This window comes from Mustelus asterias, chromosome 19 (assembly GCF_964213995.1).
Source record: "Mustelus asterias chromosome 19, sMusAst1.hap1.1, whole genome shotgun sequence".
In the NCBI taxonomy this organism is placed as follows: domain Eukaryota; kingdom Metazoa; phylum Chordata; class Chondrichthyes; order Carcharhiniformes; family Triakidae; genus Mustelus; species Mustelus asterias.
Window position 1 is genome coordinate 58,695,575 of NC_135819.1, and position 16,505 is coordinate 58,712,079.

General features: G+C 44.4%; 2 protein-coding genes across 6 annotated transcripts in view; one reads left to right on the forward strand and one right to left on the reverse strand.

Annotated features, from left to right (window-relative positions):
• Positions 1-16,505, forward strand: part of gsap (gamma-secretase activating protein) — a 304,945-nt gene that overhangs the window by 76,870 nt on the left and 211,570 nt on the right. The window lies entirely within an intron of this gene.
• LOC144507977 (tyrosine-protein phosphatase non-receptor type 12-like) overlaps positions 1-16,505 on the reverse strand; it is a 137,146-nt gene that overhangs the window by 72,482 nt on the left and 48,159 nt on the right. For all 5 annotated transcript variants that reach the window (XR_013500184.1, XM_078235621.1, XM_078235619.1 and 2 more), the window contains exon 2: positions 696-804. Coding sequence is in view for 4 of the 5 variants with exons in the window: in XM_078235621.1 (XP_078091747.1) it covers positions 696-804 (109 nt within the window). In the remaining variant the exon portion in view is untranslated. The remainder of the gene's footprint in view (positions 1-695; positions 805-16,505) is intronic.

Genomic DNA, 16,505 nt, shown 5'->3' on the forward strand with positions numbered 1-16,505 from the left:
AACAATTGGAGATGTTAGAGTTTGTGCTGCACTAAAGTTAGAGTGAAAGAAAAAAAACTATCTGAATTATAACATGAAGGACTGTCAAAAATATTTTTTTTAAACTACCATGACAGCCAATACAATGAGATATATTAAAATGAACAAAAACACAGGTAAAGTCACTTGGGAAGATTCCAACAAAAAATTAATTGCACTATCAAAACTGTAAATTTGTCAATAACCTGTGTTTGTTGACCAATATTAGCTCCCAGTTAAGAAATGGCTCAATTTTGAATATTCTCATCCTGGTTTTCAAATCCCTCCACCCTTGCCCTACCTCTAATCTCTTTCAGTCACATAACCTTCCAAGATACCTGTACTTCACCAATTCTGGCATCTTGAGCATTCCCTACTGCAATTGTTCCACCATTAGTTGCCATGCTTTCAGCTGCCAGGGCTCTGGAATTCCCTACCTAAACCTCCCTACCTCTCTACCCCTCTTTCATCCTGAAAGGCATTCCACCTGCCCGAATAGCTATGTATTTGGCTGTGTGTCAAAATGGCTTTGTAATGTTTCTTGAACATTTTATTAAATTAAAAGCACTAAATAAATACAACCAGTTGTTACTAAAATCAATAGCCCTCAAGGTTTCCAGAAAATTCAAAGCCTTTAAAGTTACCACTGAATTTAAAATACAAATTTGAAAACTTACATGGCAAGATATCTTTATATCTGTTCTTCTTAACATTTTCTTCCTTTTCTCCAACGTTTGTTGGGTAGATTTTTTCAGTTCTATATTTAGTTGACAGTCTTCTGAGTCGCTGTTTAAATATACAAAAATGCATGTTCATGGTTCAATATTTACACATCCTAATAATTTCTGTTAAACACAGAAAAGTCAAAGCAAAACTCTCAACATTAAAACACATGGAATTTCCAGAATATATGATAGCTTAGCTAGTTGGTACAATAGAAAATCTAACTTTTATTTTGAATGCATTATTGCAAGTAAACTTCCTTTATACTTATTGCAGCTTCTCTGGGCACGTTTTAGCAACGCCTTATCACCATGAGATGATTCTTTTGTGACTCATTTCCCACACTTATATTCTAAAATTAACTAAAATACAAATAGTACTAGAACTATGCAGGAGATTTCAGTGATTACTGAAGTGGGAGGCACTGGAAGAAAATGACTCTGGCTTCATAATATGGCTTCCCTGCTTCCATTTTAGGAAATTAGGGGTGAGGTGTAATATTGAGTAGGGAAAGAAAAATGAGACAAATGGGATCTCATTACTGGCAGACTGTTAAAAATAGACAGTACAGTGTATGCATTTACTAAACCAAGAAAAGTCTAAGCAGCTGCGCCCATTCTTTCTTGATTGTTCTTTCATACCATGGTTTCTTGTCCTTTACACACCTTCGCAAACTGTTAATTTCCTTTAAGATGACATGTATTAATGCATTCACAACTTGGGAAATCTTATTTAACATTTTATAATTTTACATTTTTTTTACAAAAACAAGAAGCTTTACAAGCCAATAAATGCAGGTTTGTTCTTAATGCAAAGGTCTTCCAAAAAAAGGGGGCAGTGCCATAAACAGTCGACCTGCAAACAAGAACCATCTTCTGAAATGGGGTTTTGTTATGAACCACAGTGCAGGCTCTTGTTTAGGTGAAACACCAAGAAACTGTGTTGAAATAAGGAAATTTATTTCAAGGTGCACCAGGTTAAAAAGAAGAACTGCAGGGCAAGAAGGGAAGTTGTCCTGCTGATGGTGGTTGCACCATTGATGCTCTTCCTCATTCTTGCGTTCTCTATACATGCCAATTAATATATTAATATATCAGCCAAACTTTGTGGGAACCACCAACTTATTGCTAATGGCAGTTTCAGGCATAGCAGCATCAGAAGCACTTTATATATTAAACCCTCAAAAATAATTTAAAAAGCAACACAACTCAAAATGCAGACTAAACTGCAATGTCAAAGATGGCAACAATGGGGTGCTTGGCTTAAGTTTTGACCTCACTCAGACTGTTCCTAAGCCAGCACATTAGTCTTCATTCAGCCCTAGATTCTGCAGCACTTGGGGTGGAAACTGTTCAAAGATAAATTTGATCCACTGTTGCAAACAGCAGAAAGATTTATTGTTGGGTACAGAATTAATGATACAGTCTCAGGGTCTTCATCTGGGGACATGGAAACACTACCTGCAGTCGGTAAAATCCATTAGAAACAACATTTTGAAAAACCCGTAAGCTCTTCAGAGACTATGCTAGGCTTACTATATTTGTGTAAAAGTCAAATATTTGAGACCAGCCTTTGAGGCCAAAAGTCAGGGGGTTGACTTTTATCTGGGCAAAATTCAGGATTAACATGTTTGACTTGTGCCCAAAACAGACCATGAAGTAAAAACCAACAACACAAAGTACTCATTAAATATTCTTTATAATCTGGTCACTAATTTGAATTAAAAAAACAAAATTTAACAGAAATCATAGAAACATTGAAAATAGGAGCAGGAGGAGGCCATGTGGCCCTTTGAGCCTGCTCTGCTCTTCGTCACGATCATGGCTGAACGTCCAACTCAATAGCCCAATCCTGCTTTCTCCCCATAACTTTGATCCCATTCGCGCCAAGTGCTATATCTACCTGCCTCTTGAATACATTCAATGTTTTGGCATCAACTACTTCCTATGGTAATGAATTCCACAGGCTCACCACTCTGGTTAAAAAAGTCTCATCATTTCCGTCCTAAATGGGCCACCCCGAATCTCAGACTGTGACCCCTGGTTCTGGACTCCCCCCCACCATCAAGAATATCCTCCTTGCATCTACCCTCTCTAGTCCTGTTAGAATTTTAAGTCCAAGTCTCTATAAGATCCCCCCTCATCCATCTGAGCTCCAGCGAAAACAATCTCACCCCATTCCTCAGTCCTGCCATCCCTGGAATCAGCCTGGTAAAACTTCACTGCACTCCTGAGAACAAGAACATCCTTCCTCTGACAAGGAGACCAAAACTGTACACAATATTCTAGGTGTGGCCTCACCAAGGCCCTGTATAATTGCAACAACACTTCTGTGCTCCAGTACTCAAAACCTCTTGCAATGAAAGCCAACATACTATTTGCCTTCTTTACCACCTGCTGCACCTGCATGCTTACCTTCAGCAACTGATGCACAAGGCCACCCACGTCCCATGCACACTCCCCTCTCTGTTTACAGCCATTCAGGTAGTAAGGTGCCTTCTTGCTTTTTCTTCCAAAGTGAATAACCTCACATTTACCCAAATTATACTGCATCTGCCATTGATTTGCCCACTCACCCGACCTGTCCAGATCATGCTGAAGGATCACTGCATCCTCATCACAGTTCACCCTCCCACTCAACTTGGTATCATCTGCAAACTTTGAGATGTTACATTTTGTTCCCTCATCCAAATCATTAATATATATGGTGAATAGCTGGGGTCCCAGCACCAATTCTGGTGGCACCCCACTAGTTACTGCCTGCCAATTTGAAAAGGGCCCATTCATTCCTCCTCTTTGTTTCCTCTCTGCCAGTTTTCTATCCATCTCAATACACTTCCCCCAATCCCATGTGCTTTAACCTTGTACAATAATCTCTTGTGGGACTTGGTCAAATGCTTTCTGAAAGTCCAAATATATTACATCTACTGGCTCCCCTTCGTCAACTCGACTAGTTAATCTTCAAAGAATTCCAACAGATTTGTCCAGCATGATTTCCCCTTAATAAATCAATGCCAACTCTGTCTGATCCTGCTGATGTGGAGATGCCGGTGTTGGACTGGGGTAAACACAGTAAGAAGTTTAACAACACCAGGTTAAAGTCCAACAGGTTTATTTGGTAGCAAAAGCCACACAAGCTTTCGGAGCTGCAAGCCCCTTCTTCAGGTGAGTGGGAATTCTGTTCACAAACAGAGCATATAAAGACACAGACTTAATTTACATGAATAATGGTTGGAATGCGAATACTTACAGCTAATCAAGTCTTTAAGAAACAAAACAATGTGAGTGGAGAGAGCATCAAGACAGGCTAAAAAGATGTGTATTGTCTCCAGACAAGACAGCCAGTGAAGCTCTGTGGGGGTTACAAATAGTGTGCCATGAACCCAATATCCCGGTTGAGGCCGTCCTCGTGTGCGGAACTTGGAGAACAGATTTTCACTCCATCTGACGAAGGGGCAGCGCTCCGAAAGCTTATGGTATTTGCTACCAAATAAACCTGGTGTTGTGAGACTTCTTACAATTCTCCTTTCCCAACTTTTTGTTTAAACACCCTGACAAGCGTCTGAGTCGCTCCTTGCCCTTTGGGTTTTCACGACGCATCTAATATAAAAAGGGGTCCCATCCCCTGACATCCAAAGTTTGACCCACTGTTAGTTGGCTGGTTCTGGACTCCCCCTACCATCAAGAATATCCTCCTTGCATCTACCCTCTCTAGTCCTGTTAGAATTTTAAGTCCAAGTCTCTATAAGATCCCCCCTCATCCATCTGAGCTCCAGCGAAAACAATCCTAACCTAGTCAATCTCACCCCATTCCTCAGTCCTGCCATCCCTGGAATCAGCCTGGTAAAACTTCACTGCACTCCTGAGAGCAAGAACATCCTTCCTCTGAAAAGGAAAACAGCCAAGTTCCGCACACACGAGGACGGCCTCAACCGGGATATTGGGTTCATGGCACACTATTTGTAACCCCCCCCACAGAGTTTCACTGGCTGTCTTGTCTGGAGACAATACACATCTTTTTAGCCTGTCTTGATGCTCTCTCCACTCGCATTGTTTTGTTTCTTAAAGACTTGATTAGTTGTAAGTATTCGCATTCCAACCATTAATCATGTAAATTAAGTCCGTGTCTTTATATGCTCTGTTTGTGAACAGAATTCCCACTCACCTGAAGAAGGGGCTGGCAGCTCCGAAAGTTTGTGTGGCTTTTGCTACCAAATAAACCTGTTGGACTTTAACCTGGTGTTGTTAAACTTCTTACTGTGATCCTGCTGAGACATTATGGGATTAAATATCGCATGCTGCTGTGAGTTGATTTCAAAATGACAAGCTTAAGACATCTGTGATTAATGAAATTACCCATTAACAATTCTCTTTCTTTCAACATAACCACATTACGACCTTAGATATGGTTAACCTGACTAGAACAAAGAGTGTCTTGCGATTAGCTATATTGCATCAGACCGCATGTGATCATGAGGATTGTAAGACTTCATAAAGGGGGACCTGTCCCATTATTCAGGGCGTCTTTGCTACCTGACTCCCAGCACTGAGTGGAGGTTACATAGCAAAGGCTTGCCAGCTTGCACATGTAAGAAGAATAAAGAACTTTCGAATCGGACAACAGTTGGTGTTTGCCTTTGCATCAAGGATGGAAGAGTCTCGCGAAAACATAAAAATTGGCTCTGCGAGCAGGGTTCCAACATATACAGACATCCTCCGAGGTGGACTGAATAAGCGATCGTCTGGGTGTCGGTGACGTGAGACAGACGGGCCCACAAGGTAAGATTAACCTTGGTCTCTCTCTGAACTAATACTCGGTCGACCCCTCATCCCCCGAGGCCCTGTATTGACGAAACCCAGAGACGACTTATGTCCTTGAACACTGACTAGTCCGACACCGGGTGGTTAGAGCCCCCAGGTTTATTCAGGAAGATAACGGAGGTTCAAGTCCCCCACACGTTCCTGGAGGTTAGAGTCCCCAGGGCTTTGCTATATCAAAACTGGGAGATCGAGTCCCCCGGTCGACCGGGGTTCGAGTCCCTAGGTCAGTAGAATTTGAGGTTCGAATCCTCCAAGACATAGTAAAACATGGGAATTAGGTGAAGTTGGAGACGTGACTACTTGTGCTGATCGAAAGGAAGTGCCTATCTCAAACGTGCAGCCTTAGACCGGTTGTTAAGAGCGGAAATCCCCCACACGAAGGTCAGGACCCTGAAGTGGGCGTAGGGACAACAGGACACTGAAGATTGTGAAGCACAAGTGATCAAAGTCTTCTAACAGTGGGTCAAACTTTGGATAAGTCAGGGGATGGGACCCCTTTTTATATTAGATGCGTCGTGAAAACCCAAAGGACAAGGAGCGACTCAGACGCTTGTCAGGATGTTTAAACAAAAAGTTGGGAAAGGAGAAGTGTAAGAAGTCTCACAACACCAGGTTAAAGTCCAACAGGTTTATTTGGTAGTAAATACCATAAGCTTTCGGAGCGCTGCCCCTTCGTCAGATGGAGTGAAAATCTGTTCTCCAACGGAGAATTGGCCATGAGGGGGAATTTGGGATTTGGATAAGTGTATTAAAGCAGAGGAGGCTATTTAGAAACGTAATATGAGAAGTAAATGGAAAGTTTTAATGTCTTTATGGAGAAAGAAAGCCGATGAACTAACCGAAAAATCAAAGCTGGCTAGCTGGGAGGATAATGCACGGAGGAGAGGGAATGTGATGAAGGGAAACCCAAACCTTGGGAAATGTTGTAGTGGGAATGCGAGAAGTATGAGAAGGACAAAAGAAATAGAGCAGAACAAGAGAGGTTGGAAAGGGAGAGACGAGACCGAGAAAAAGGGCTGGAGCGACAGGCCAAACAAAGGAAAGATAAAAAACCGGAGGTACCTCCTGACATATCTGGCATGCCAATGTTGTTCCAAATACCGATACTGATGAACAACAGGGAGGAGGAGGATTGGAGAAGGTAACCTCGCACTCTGACCGCTCCCCAAATCCAAACCCAACCAAACAGTTACCAAAACTTGCACAGCACTTGGTAACATTGCTACAGGAATATTTCAAGATGCTCCAGGTATAATGAATTACTTTCTCATGTAGGGACTGCAAACAAATCCCTATTTGGCCTCATTGTGCAACAAATATTTTCCCAAAAATTTAATTTTCAACATCTCCATATTGAGGGCAAAGAGGGAACAGATGCACCCTTCTTATAGACTCGTGCTTGTCCCACCTTGGTTATTCAGCACTTTTCAAAGTCAGTCAACACTCCTTTCATACTTTTATGTACAGTTAATTGCGTGATGTTAAATTTGTGGCAGTTGTATTTCCCCCTTCCGATTCCAATAATAAAGTTACATCAGGGAGTGAGGTGAAAGCAGCAAGGGATTAAATTTATCCTAAAAGGAACTGATGTTTTTGGGAATAAATTAATAATCTGCCAATCAGGATCAATAATAAAATTACCTATTTAAAAAAAAGTTAGATCTCTCACTCTGACATGATCACTGAAGTTCCCTTCACCAAAAAAATAAAAACTATTTGTATTAGAATTTGTACAAAAGTGTTAAGAGTGCGCAGTGTCTAGGTACATCTTTCACTGCCTTGTTGTTCTGCAGGTAATACTTTGGTTGGCTCACATGAAGAGCTTAATTTCCCTGTCACTACTTTTGCTAAGGACTTGTGATTATCATTTAAAATCCAAATGTGTCCATCGACAGATACTTTTGATCGGATTGTAATGCATGATAAATGGCTATTAGCTATAGTACAGTTTAATCCAATACGGAGATGACCTGCTTGCGGCTAGTCCCTCGGAGTCTGCTAACCTTGCGGACACAAACAGACTCCTGAACGCCCTCCACTCCTGGGGATATGTTGTCCTGGCCGCAAAGGTTAAACGTACGCAACGGCAGGTCCAATTCCTCGGGACCCTTCTCAGTGCCTCAGTGCGCTCCCTTACTCCAGGACACATTTAGCCTATCCTCACGACTCCTCTGCCCACCACTCCTAAGCAAACGAGGGCCTTTTTAGGCCTGGTTAACTATTGCTGACAATGGCAGCCCAATGTTACTCTCTTAACCAAGCCCCCGACTCCCCTTGCCTCCTGCAAGGCTCCAAAAACATTTGCCCTTTCAGAGGAGCAACAGACAGCTTTTGCGGAACTAAAGACCGCCCTTGCTGTGGCCCCAGCTCTGGGAAGGCCATTATATGATAGGCCCTTCCAGCTTTACGTTAATGTCATGGAAGGATGTGCCACTGGAATCCTGACCCAGACTCATGGGGACCACCGACGGCCCGTTGCATACTATTCCACTTGTTTCGATCCTGTTGCCCTCTGTCTTCCCCCTTGCTCACAGGTCCTCCCAGCAATCTATTCTTTGGTGATGGCAGCTGCTAATATTACCCTCCACCATCCCCTCACCATTTTTACCTCACACGCAGCGGTGGCCCTTCTTACCTCCCATCAGACTCAGCATCTAACGCAGGCTCGGTTAAGTCGTTACAAAGTTGCACTCCTTAATAACTCCCTCTTGACGTTCTCCTTCTGCTCCACTATTAATCCTGCCACATTCCTGACCGCTCCTCCAGACGAACTCCCGGAGCCCCCAAATGATTGTTTACTTAGAAATCATTTTCTAACCTCGCCTCGTCCAGACCTTACTGACTCTCCCTTACCCTCTCCAGACTTCACCTTGTATGTTGACGGCAGTTCCTCCCTCTCCCCCTCTGGGAGACCCATTTCTGGCTACTCAGTTGTAAACAATTCTACCACCCTGGAGGCGGCCGCATTCGAACCTTCCATCTCCGCCCAAAAGGCCGAACTATTTGCCCTCACCCGCGCCTGCATCCTCACTGCGAACAAATCCGCAAACATTTATACCGACTCCTGTTATGCTTTCGGGGTCACCCACGATTTCGGCCAATTATGGGCCCAAAGAGGTTTCCTTACCTCTTCGGGGACTCCGATCCAAAACTCTCTTCATGTTGGCAATCTTCTCCAAGCCATCCTCCTCCCTAAACAACTGGCTGTGATTAAATGTACCGTCCATGCTGCTGATGATTCGACAGTTACTGCAGGCAACACCAGAGCTGACTATGCCGCCAAAAAGGCTGCAACAGCCCAAACTAACAGTGCCCTCCATGAATAAGCAGGCGATAAATCACTCGCCTTCTTTGAACACACCGGGCATGCCAGATATAGTCACTATTCAGCGCTTACAGGGGACGCCCCTGCTTCTGAACACAATCTTTGGAAGATGCATGGATGTTCGCATTCTGCGTCATCAGGCCCCTGGGTTACTCCAGCAGGCCAAGTTTGTATTCCGGATGCATTACTGCCTTTATTGATTGATTGTCTACACTCTGACACCCACCTGGGAGAGGAGGGAATGAGTGGAATATTGCTTCGTACCTGGTGGCACCCCTGACCGGCCGAGGCTGCTCAGTCTCGCATGGCATCATGGTTAACCTGCCAACAAAATAACATTGGCCAAGGCATAAAGTGCTCGCCAGGGAAAACACCCTTGCTGAGTGGCCCATTTGATTGTATTCAGTTGGATTTTATCAAATTACCGCGGGTGCAGTGTTGTAAGCATCGTCTTGTAATTTTTGATGTTGTTTAGTAGATGGAGAGAGGCTTTCCCAACTACAAATAACAAGGCCTCGACAGTAGTAAAGTTGTTATTGACAGAAATAATACCGAGATTCGGTGTGCCCCAACAGATTAGCTCGGACAATGGCCCCCATTTCATAGGCAAAATTAATAAGGAACTGTGTGACATATTACACATTCAGTACCAGTTCCACTGTGCCTACCATCCTCAGGCAGCAGGGATAGTGGAAAGAGCCAATGGGGCCCTTAAAGCTAAGCTAGCCAAGCTAACATCTGAAACCGGTCTAAATTGGTTAAAATTCTTACTCTTAGCCCTCTACCACATGAGAATAACACCCCACTACCACTGGACTACCGGCTTCGGAGATAATATATGGTAAACCAAGCAGGACGCCCTTGGATGCAAATACAAGCCCACCCACCCAGATAGATTTACACGTTATGGGAGATGAAATGCAGAAGTACTTCCGATAGCTAACCTCGTCTTGAGAGTTTCTTCATTCACAGGTACAGTGTGCCTTTGGATCAACCCCACGGACACCGGATCAAGATTCTGACCCACAGGACTACTTCCCTGGACCATAGATAGGAGACCTTGTGCTAATAAAGAACTGGGATCAACCCAAACTTGGGCCACGGGAGAAAGGAACGTTCCAAGTGCTCCTCCAGACTCCAACTGCAATCAAGGTTCAAGGACAACCTCACTGCATACATCTGAGTGACTGTAAACAGTGGACACCAACATCCACAAATAAATCATTAAGTTTTATCTTCACCGCCTTCAGCCTTTCAGCTATTTTCCTGGCACAAGAACAACCGGAACAGCAGAAAGGAAGCCTGAAAGATGGACTGACTAATGGACAATTTCACTTTAACACCTTTTTGTACATGTCTTCATAGAAGAAATCATAGAAACCCTACAGTGCAGAAGGAGGCCATTCGGCCCATCGAGTCTGCACCGACCACAATCCCACCCAGGCCCTACCTCCACATATTTTACCCGCTAATCCCTCTAACCTACACATCCCAGGACTCTAAGGGGAAATTTTTTTTTTTTTAAACCTGGCCAATCAACCTAACCCGCACATCTTTGGACTGTGGGAGGAAACCGGAGCACCCGGAGGAAACCCACGCAGACACAAGGAGAATGTGCAAACTCCACACAGACAGTGACCCGAGCCAGGAATCGAACCCGGGACCCTGGAGCTGTGAAGCAGCAGTGCTAACCACTGTGCTACCGTGCCGCCCCTTATGAGTATGCTGTAAAGTTTAATTTAAGCAGGTGTTGGGTCTGCTCACACATACCACCACAGGCTAAAGAGAGGATCCCCCTCTTTCCTATTCCTCTCAAAACCAAGGAAATGATAGAGTGGATTTTGTATCAAAACGGGACTAAGGACGGAACAAGAAAAAGGGGCCCGGACCACGGGAGGAAATTGGCTAATTGACATCAGCAGTGATGTCTCTACGATGAAGGGGGGGGGGTGCACTATTGACTTTTAAGAAACATTACCAGCCCAACTATAATAGGTCAGACTCTCCACCTCACTTGGTTGTAAACAAAGGGATCCATCTGCCTGATAAGAAACGGAACCAAGTCTGTTGGCCGTAGCTACTGCATTCAGCAGTTTAATGTCACCAGTCCCAGTCGTAGTATGGTAAAGCCAAGGCCTAAAGTCCTTTGCCCTACAGCCAAATCATTTTGGACTACTGTGGGGGCTCCATTCCAACTCGACCTATTTCTACTAAATGACATGGTAGCATACAATGACACCTATTTTGTCTGTGGAGATAACGCCTGTCCTTTGCTTCCCTGGGACTGCTCTTTTGCTCTCTAGCATAGGTAGTCCCTATGTCCGACATTATGACTCCCTACACCTCCGCCCCAAGATACACCTGTTGAGATCTAAACGGGCCATAACTGAAGCTGAACGATTTTGGATGATAGCCTTTCCTGCCTATGGGACAGCAAAGGCAGCTCGAGAGCTGATCAGTATGGCATCTGCTCTCGAGAAAATAGCTAATGATACTGCGGATGGATTAAACGATGTGAGCACCGCTATCTCCGAAGTTTCAGCTGAAGTCGTAGCTATACGGACGGTGGCACTCCAAAATCGAATGGTTTTAGATTACTTGTTGGCAGCTACCGGAGGCACCTGCGCCCTAATAGGCTCTGAGTGCTGCACATACATTCCAGACTCCTCCGACAATATCACTGATTTAGCTGAGCATATTAAAAAGACGGTTGACAAAATTAGAACAGAGGGGCAGAACTTTAAGGACTACAATCCCCCTGGTTGGTGGTCCTTTGGTAACCTCTTTGGGGACTGGGGAGGAATGCTAATGTATTTGGGAATCATTATTCTGGTGGTTTGCTTATTACTGCTCTCGCTACAATGTGTTTGTCGATGCCTGGCCGATAGCAGGGCCCAAGCTCCTCTCTAAAGGTTTAAGTTATCATGAAATGATAAAAGGAGGGAATGAGATATTATGGGGTTAAATATTGCATGCTGCTGTTAGTTGATTTCGAAATGACAAGCTTAAGACATGTGATTAATGAAATTACCCATTAACAATTCTCTTTCTTTCAACATAACCACATTACGACCCTAGATATGGTTAACCTGACTAGAACAATGAGTGTCCTGTCATTAGCTATATTCTATCAGACCGCATGTGATCAGGAGGATTGTAAGACTTCATAAAGGGGGACTGTCCCATTATTCAGGGCGCCTTTGCTACCTGACTCCCAGCACTGAGTGGAGGTTACACAGCAAAGGCTTGCCAGCTTGCATATGTAAGAAGAATAAAGAACTTTCGAATCAGACAGGGGTTGTCTTGTGAGGAGGCCAGTGCAGTTTTTCGTTGTGGCGCGTCGGAACTGTCGATCGATGAGTCGAGCCCCATATCCTGTTCTTATGAGGGCATCTTTCAGCCTCTGGAGGTGTCTGTTGCGATCCTCCTCATCCGAGCAGATCCTGTGTATACGGAGGGCTTGTCCGTAGGGGATGGCTTGTTTAACGCATTTAGGGTGGAAGCTGGAGAAGTGGCCTTCTTCGAAGACAAACACAGGACACGGTGGACAGAGTACCCTTCGTCATCCAGTACTTCCCTGGAGCGGAGAAGCTACGACATCTCCTCCGGAGCCTTCAACATGTCATTGATGAAGACGAACATCTCGCCAAGGCCATCCCCACACCCCCACTTCTTGACTTCAAACAACCGCACAACCTCAAACAGACCACTTTCCGCAGCAAACTACCCAGCTTCAGGAGAAGAGTGACCACAACACGACACAACCTTGCCACAGCAACCTCTGCAAGACGTGCTGGATCGACACGGATGCCATCATCTCACGTGAGAACACCACCCACCAAGTACACGGTATATACTCTTGCAGCTCGGCCAACGTTGTCTCCCTGATACGCTGCAGGAAAGGATGTCCCGAGGCATGGTACATTGGGGAAACCACGCAGACGCTATGACAACAGATGAATGAACACCGCTCGACAATCACCAGGCAAGACTGTTCTCTTCCTGTTGGGGAGCACTTCAGCGGTCACGGGCATTCGGCCTCTGATCTTCGGGTAAGCGTTCTACAAGGGGGCCTTCACGACACACGACAGCACAGAGTCGCTGAGCAGAAACTGATAGCCAAGTTCCACACACGAGGACAGCCTCAACCAGGATCTTGGGTTCATGTCACACTATCTGTAACCCCCACAACTTGCCTGGACTTGCAAAATCTCACTAGCTGTCCTGTCTGGAGACAATACACATCTCTTTAACCTGTGCTTAATGCTCTCTCCACTCACATTGTTTGTAACTTTAAGACTTGATTAGCTGTAAAGACCGTAAAGAATCGCATTCCAATCATTATTCTGTAAATTGAGTTTGTGTCTCTGTATGCCCTGTGAGAGCAGATCTCCCACTCCACCTGACGAAGGAGCAGCACGCTCCGAAAGCTAGTGGCGTTTGCTACCAAATAAACCTGTTGGACTTTAACCTGGTGTTGTTAGACTTCTTGCAGGGGAGGTCCCAGAGGATTGGAGAATAGCCAATGTTGCTCCTTTGTTTAAGAAGGGTAGCAAGAATAATCCAGGTAATTACAGGCCAGTGAGCCTTACATCAGTGGTAGGGAAATTATTGGATGGATTCTTCGAGACAGGATTTATTCCCACTTTGAAATAAGTGGACGTATTAGTGAGAGGCAACATGGTTTTGTGAAGGGGAGGTCGTGACTCAAGAACTTGATCGAGTTTTTTGAGGAAGTGACGAAGATGATTGATATGGGTAGGGCAGTGGATGTTGTCTACATGGACTTCAGTGAGGCCTTTGACAAGGTCCCTCATGGCAGACTGGTGCAGAAGGTGAAGTCGCATGGGATCAGAGGTGAGCCGGCAAGGGGGATACAAAATTGGCTCGGTCAAAGAAGACAGAGGGTAGCAGTGGAAGGGTGCGTTTTTGAATGGAGGGCTCTGACAAGTGTTGTTCCTCAGGGATCAGTGCTGGGACCTTTGCTGTTTGTAATATATATATTATATATATAAAAATGATTGGGAGGAAAATCTATCTGGATTGATTAGTAAGTTTGCGGATGACAAAGGTTGGTGGATTTGCGGATAGCGATGAGGACCATCAGAGGATACAGATCAGTTGGAGACTTGGGCAGAGAGATGGCAGATGGAGTTTAATCCGGACAAATGTGAGGTAATGCATTTTGGAAGGTCTGATACAGTCAGGAAATATACAGTAAATGGCAGAATCCTTAGAAGTATTGATAGGCAAAGGCATCTGGGTGTACGGGTACACAGGTCACAAAGCGGCAATGCAGGTGGAGAAGGTGGTCAAGAAGGCATGCGGCTTGCCTTCATCGGCCGGGGCATTGAGTTTAAAAATTGGCAAGTCATGTTGACGCTTTATAGAACCTTAGTGAGGCTGCACTTGGAATATAGTATTCAATTCTGGTCGCCACACAACCAGAAGGATGTGGAGGCTTTGGAGAGGGTACAGAAAAGATTTACCAGGATGTTGCCTGGTATGAAGGGCATTCGCTATGAGGAGAGGTTGGAGAAACTTGGTTTGTTCTCACTGGAGTGACGGAGGTTGAGGGGAGACCTGATAGAAATCTACAAGATTATGAGAGACATGGATAGAGTGGATAGTCAGAAGCTTTTTCCCAGGGTGGAAGAGTCAATTACTAGGGGGCATAGGTTTAAGGTGTGAGGGGCAAGTTTTAAAAGAGATGTACGAGGCAGATTTTTTTTTTTAAAGAGAGTGGTGGGGTGCCTCAAACTCGCTGCCGGGGGAGGTAGTGGAAGCGGATAGGTAGTGACTTTTAAGGGGCGTCTTGACAAGTCCATGAATGAGATGGGAATAGAGGGATATGGTCCCTGTAATCGTAGGGGGTTTTAGTTAAGTCAGGCAGCATGGTCAGTGCAGGTTTGGAGGGCCGAAGGGCCTGTTCCTGTGCTGTAATTTTCTTTGTTCTTTACATGGGGAGTGGAACCAAAGGAAACAGACCCAAATTTTCTCTGCTTTGGTCAAATATTATGGCTGGAATCTTACCACTGTTTATGCCAGCAGGATTTTCCCATCCTATCGCAATGAACGGAGATTTGGCTGGCTGCCAACTTCTCCGACTTCGCTGCAGCAGGAGCAGTTAAGATCGCACCCAACATGTGGTAGATCATATTCCTACATTTCAACTCTGGACAGAATTGCAGCTCAGGCAGGATTTCCAAGCACCTGTAAATCTGAAGGCTAACTTGTACATGCAAGAGTGGCATTCCACTGTTCACTCAGTCTAAAAGTTGCAAGTCCAGCATCTAGTTTGAAGATACAGCAATGAAAACTCGGCACTCAGCCAAAGAGATGACGAACAACATTTCAACTGGTCTTCTGAAACTATGTAGCACCAGTTAGCATGAAATGAACAGTACAGTGCATCAAACTAAATCAAGTCGAAATCCGGACTGGCTTGACTCATACTTATGTCAGGAAACTTATGCCCATGGCTTGATGCTGTAAAGGTAATGCATGAACAGTGCCAGAAAATGAAAGATATGGCTGAAGGGATGCCATGTGCACAAATATGACATTTGCAAAAGGGAAACCTTTCCCTTGGATTATGCAAGTTAGTTGTATACTCGACTAATGAAACAGTAAAAACCTTTGATCAAGACGTATTCATTCTATTTTAAGAAATTACAGGTTAAAACACAACACACATGATCCACCTGCAAGAATCTCTTACAAAGCTACCAATTAAAACTTCAATCGCTCTAAATAGCACAAAATGTATATCACAACAAAAACAAGTTACCCAAAGAGGTCCCTGTTAAGCAATTTTAAAAATCATGCTCTCCTTTTGTGACTAAACTACAAAATCTAATCTTTAATCAAGCTGAGCAAAAGGCTAAAAATAAAACCGACAGACCTTGGAAGAATAATGCTGTGCAACCACAATATTACGCAGAATCACGGGAACATAAGAACTAGGAGGAGCAGGCCATCTGCCCCTTGAGCCTGCTCTGTCATTCAATAAGATCATGGCTGATTTTTTTGTGGACTCACCTCCACTTACCCACCCGCTCACCATAACCCTCATTCCTTCACTGTTCAAAAATGTATCTATCCTTGCCTTAAAAACAATGAGGTAGCCTCAACTGCTTCACTGGGCAGGGAAGTGAATCCACAGATTCACAACCCTTTGTGTGAAGACGTTCCTCCTCAACTCAGTCCTAAATCTGCTTCCCATTATTTTGAGGCTATGCCCCCGAGTTCTAATTTCACCTGTCAGTGGCAACAACTTCCCTGCTTCTATCTATTCCCTTCATAATCTTATATGTTTCTATAAGATCTCTCCTCATTCTTCTGAATTCCAATGAGTATAGCTCCAGTCTACTCAGTCTCTCCTCATAAGCCAACCCTCTCAACTCCGGAATCAACCTAGTGAATCTCCACTGTACCACCTCTAGTCCCAGTATATCCTTTCTCAGATAAAGAGACCAAAACTGTACACTGTACTCCAGGCGTGGCCTCACCAGCACCTTATACAGCTGCAACACAACCTCTCTGTTTTTAAACTCCCTCCCTCTAGCAATGAAGGACAAAATTCCATTTGCCTTCTTAATTACCTGCTGGACCTGCGA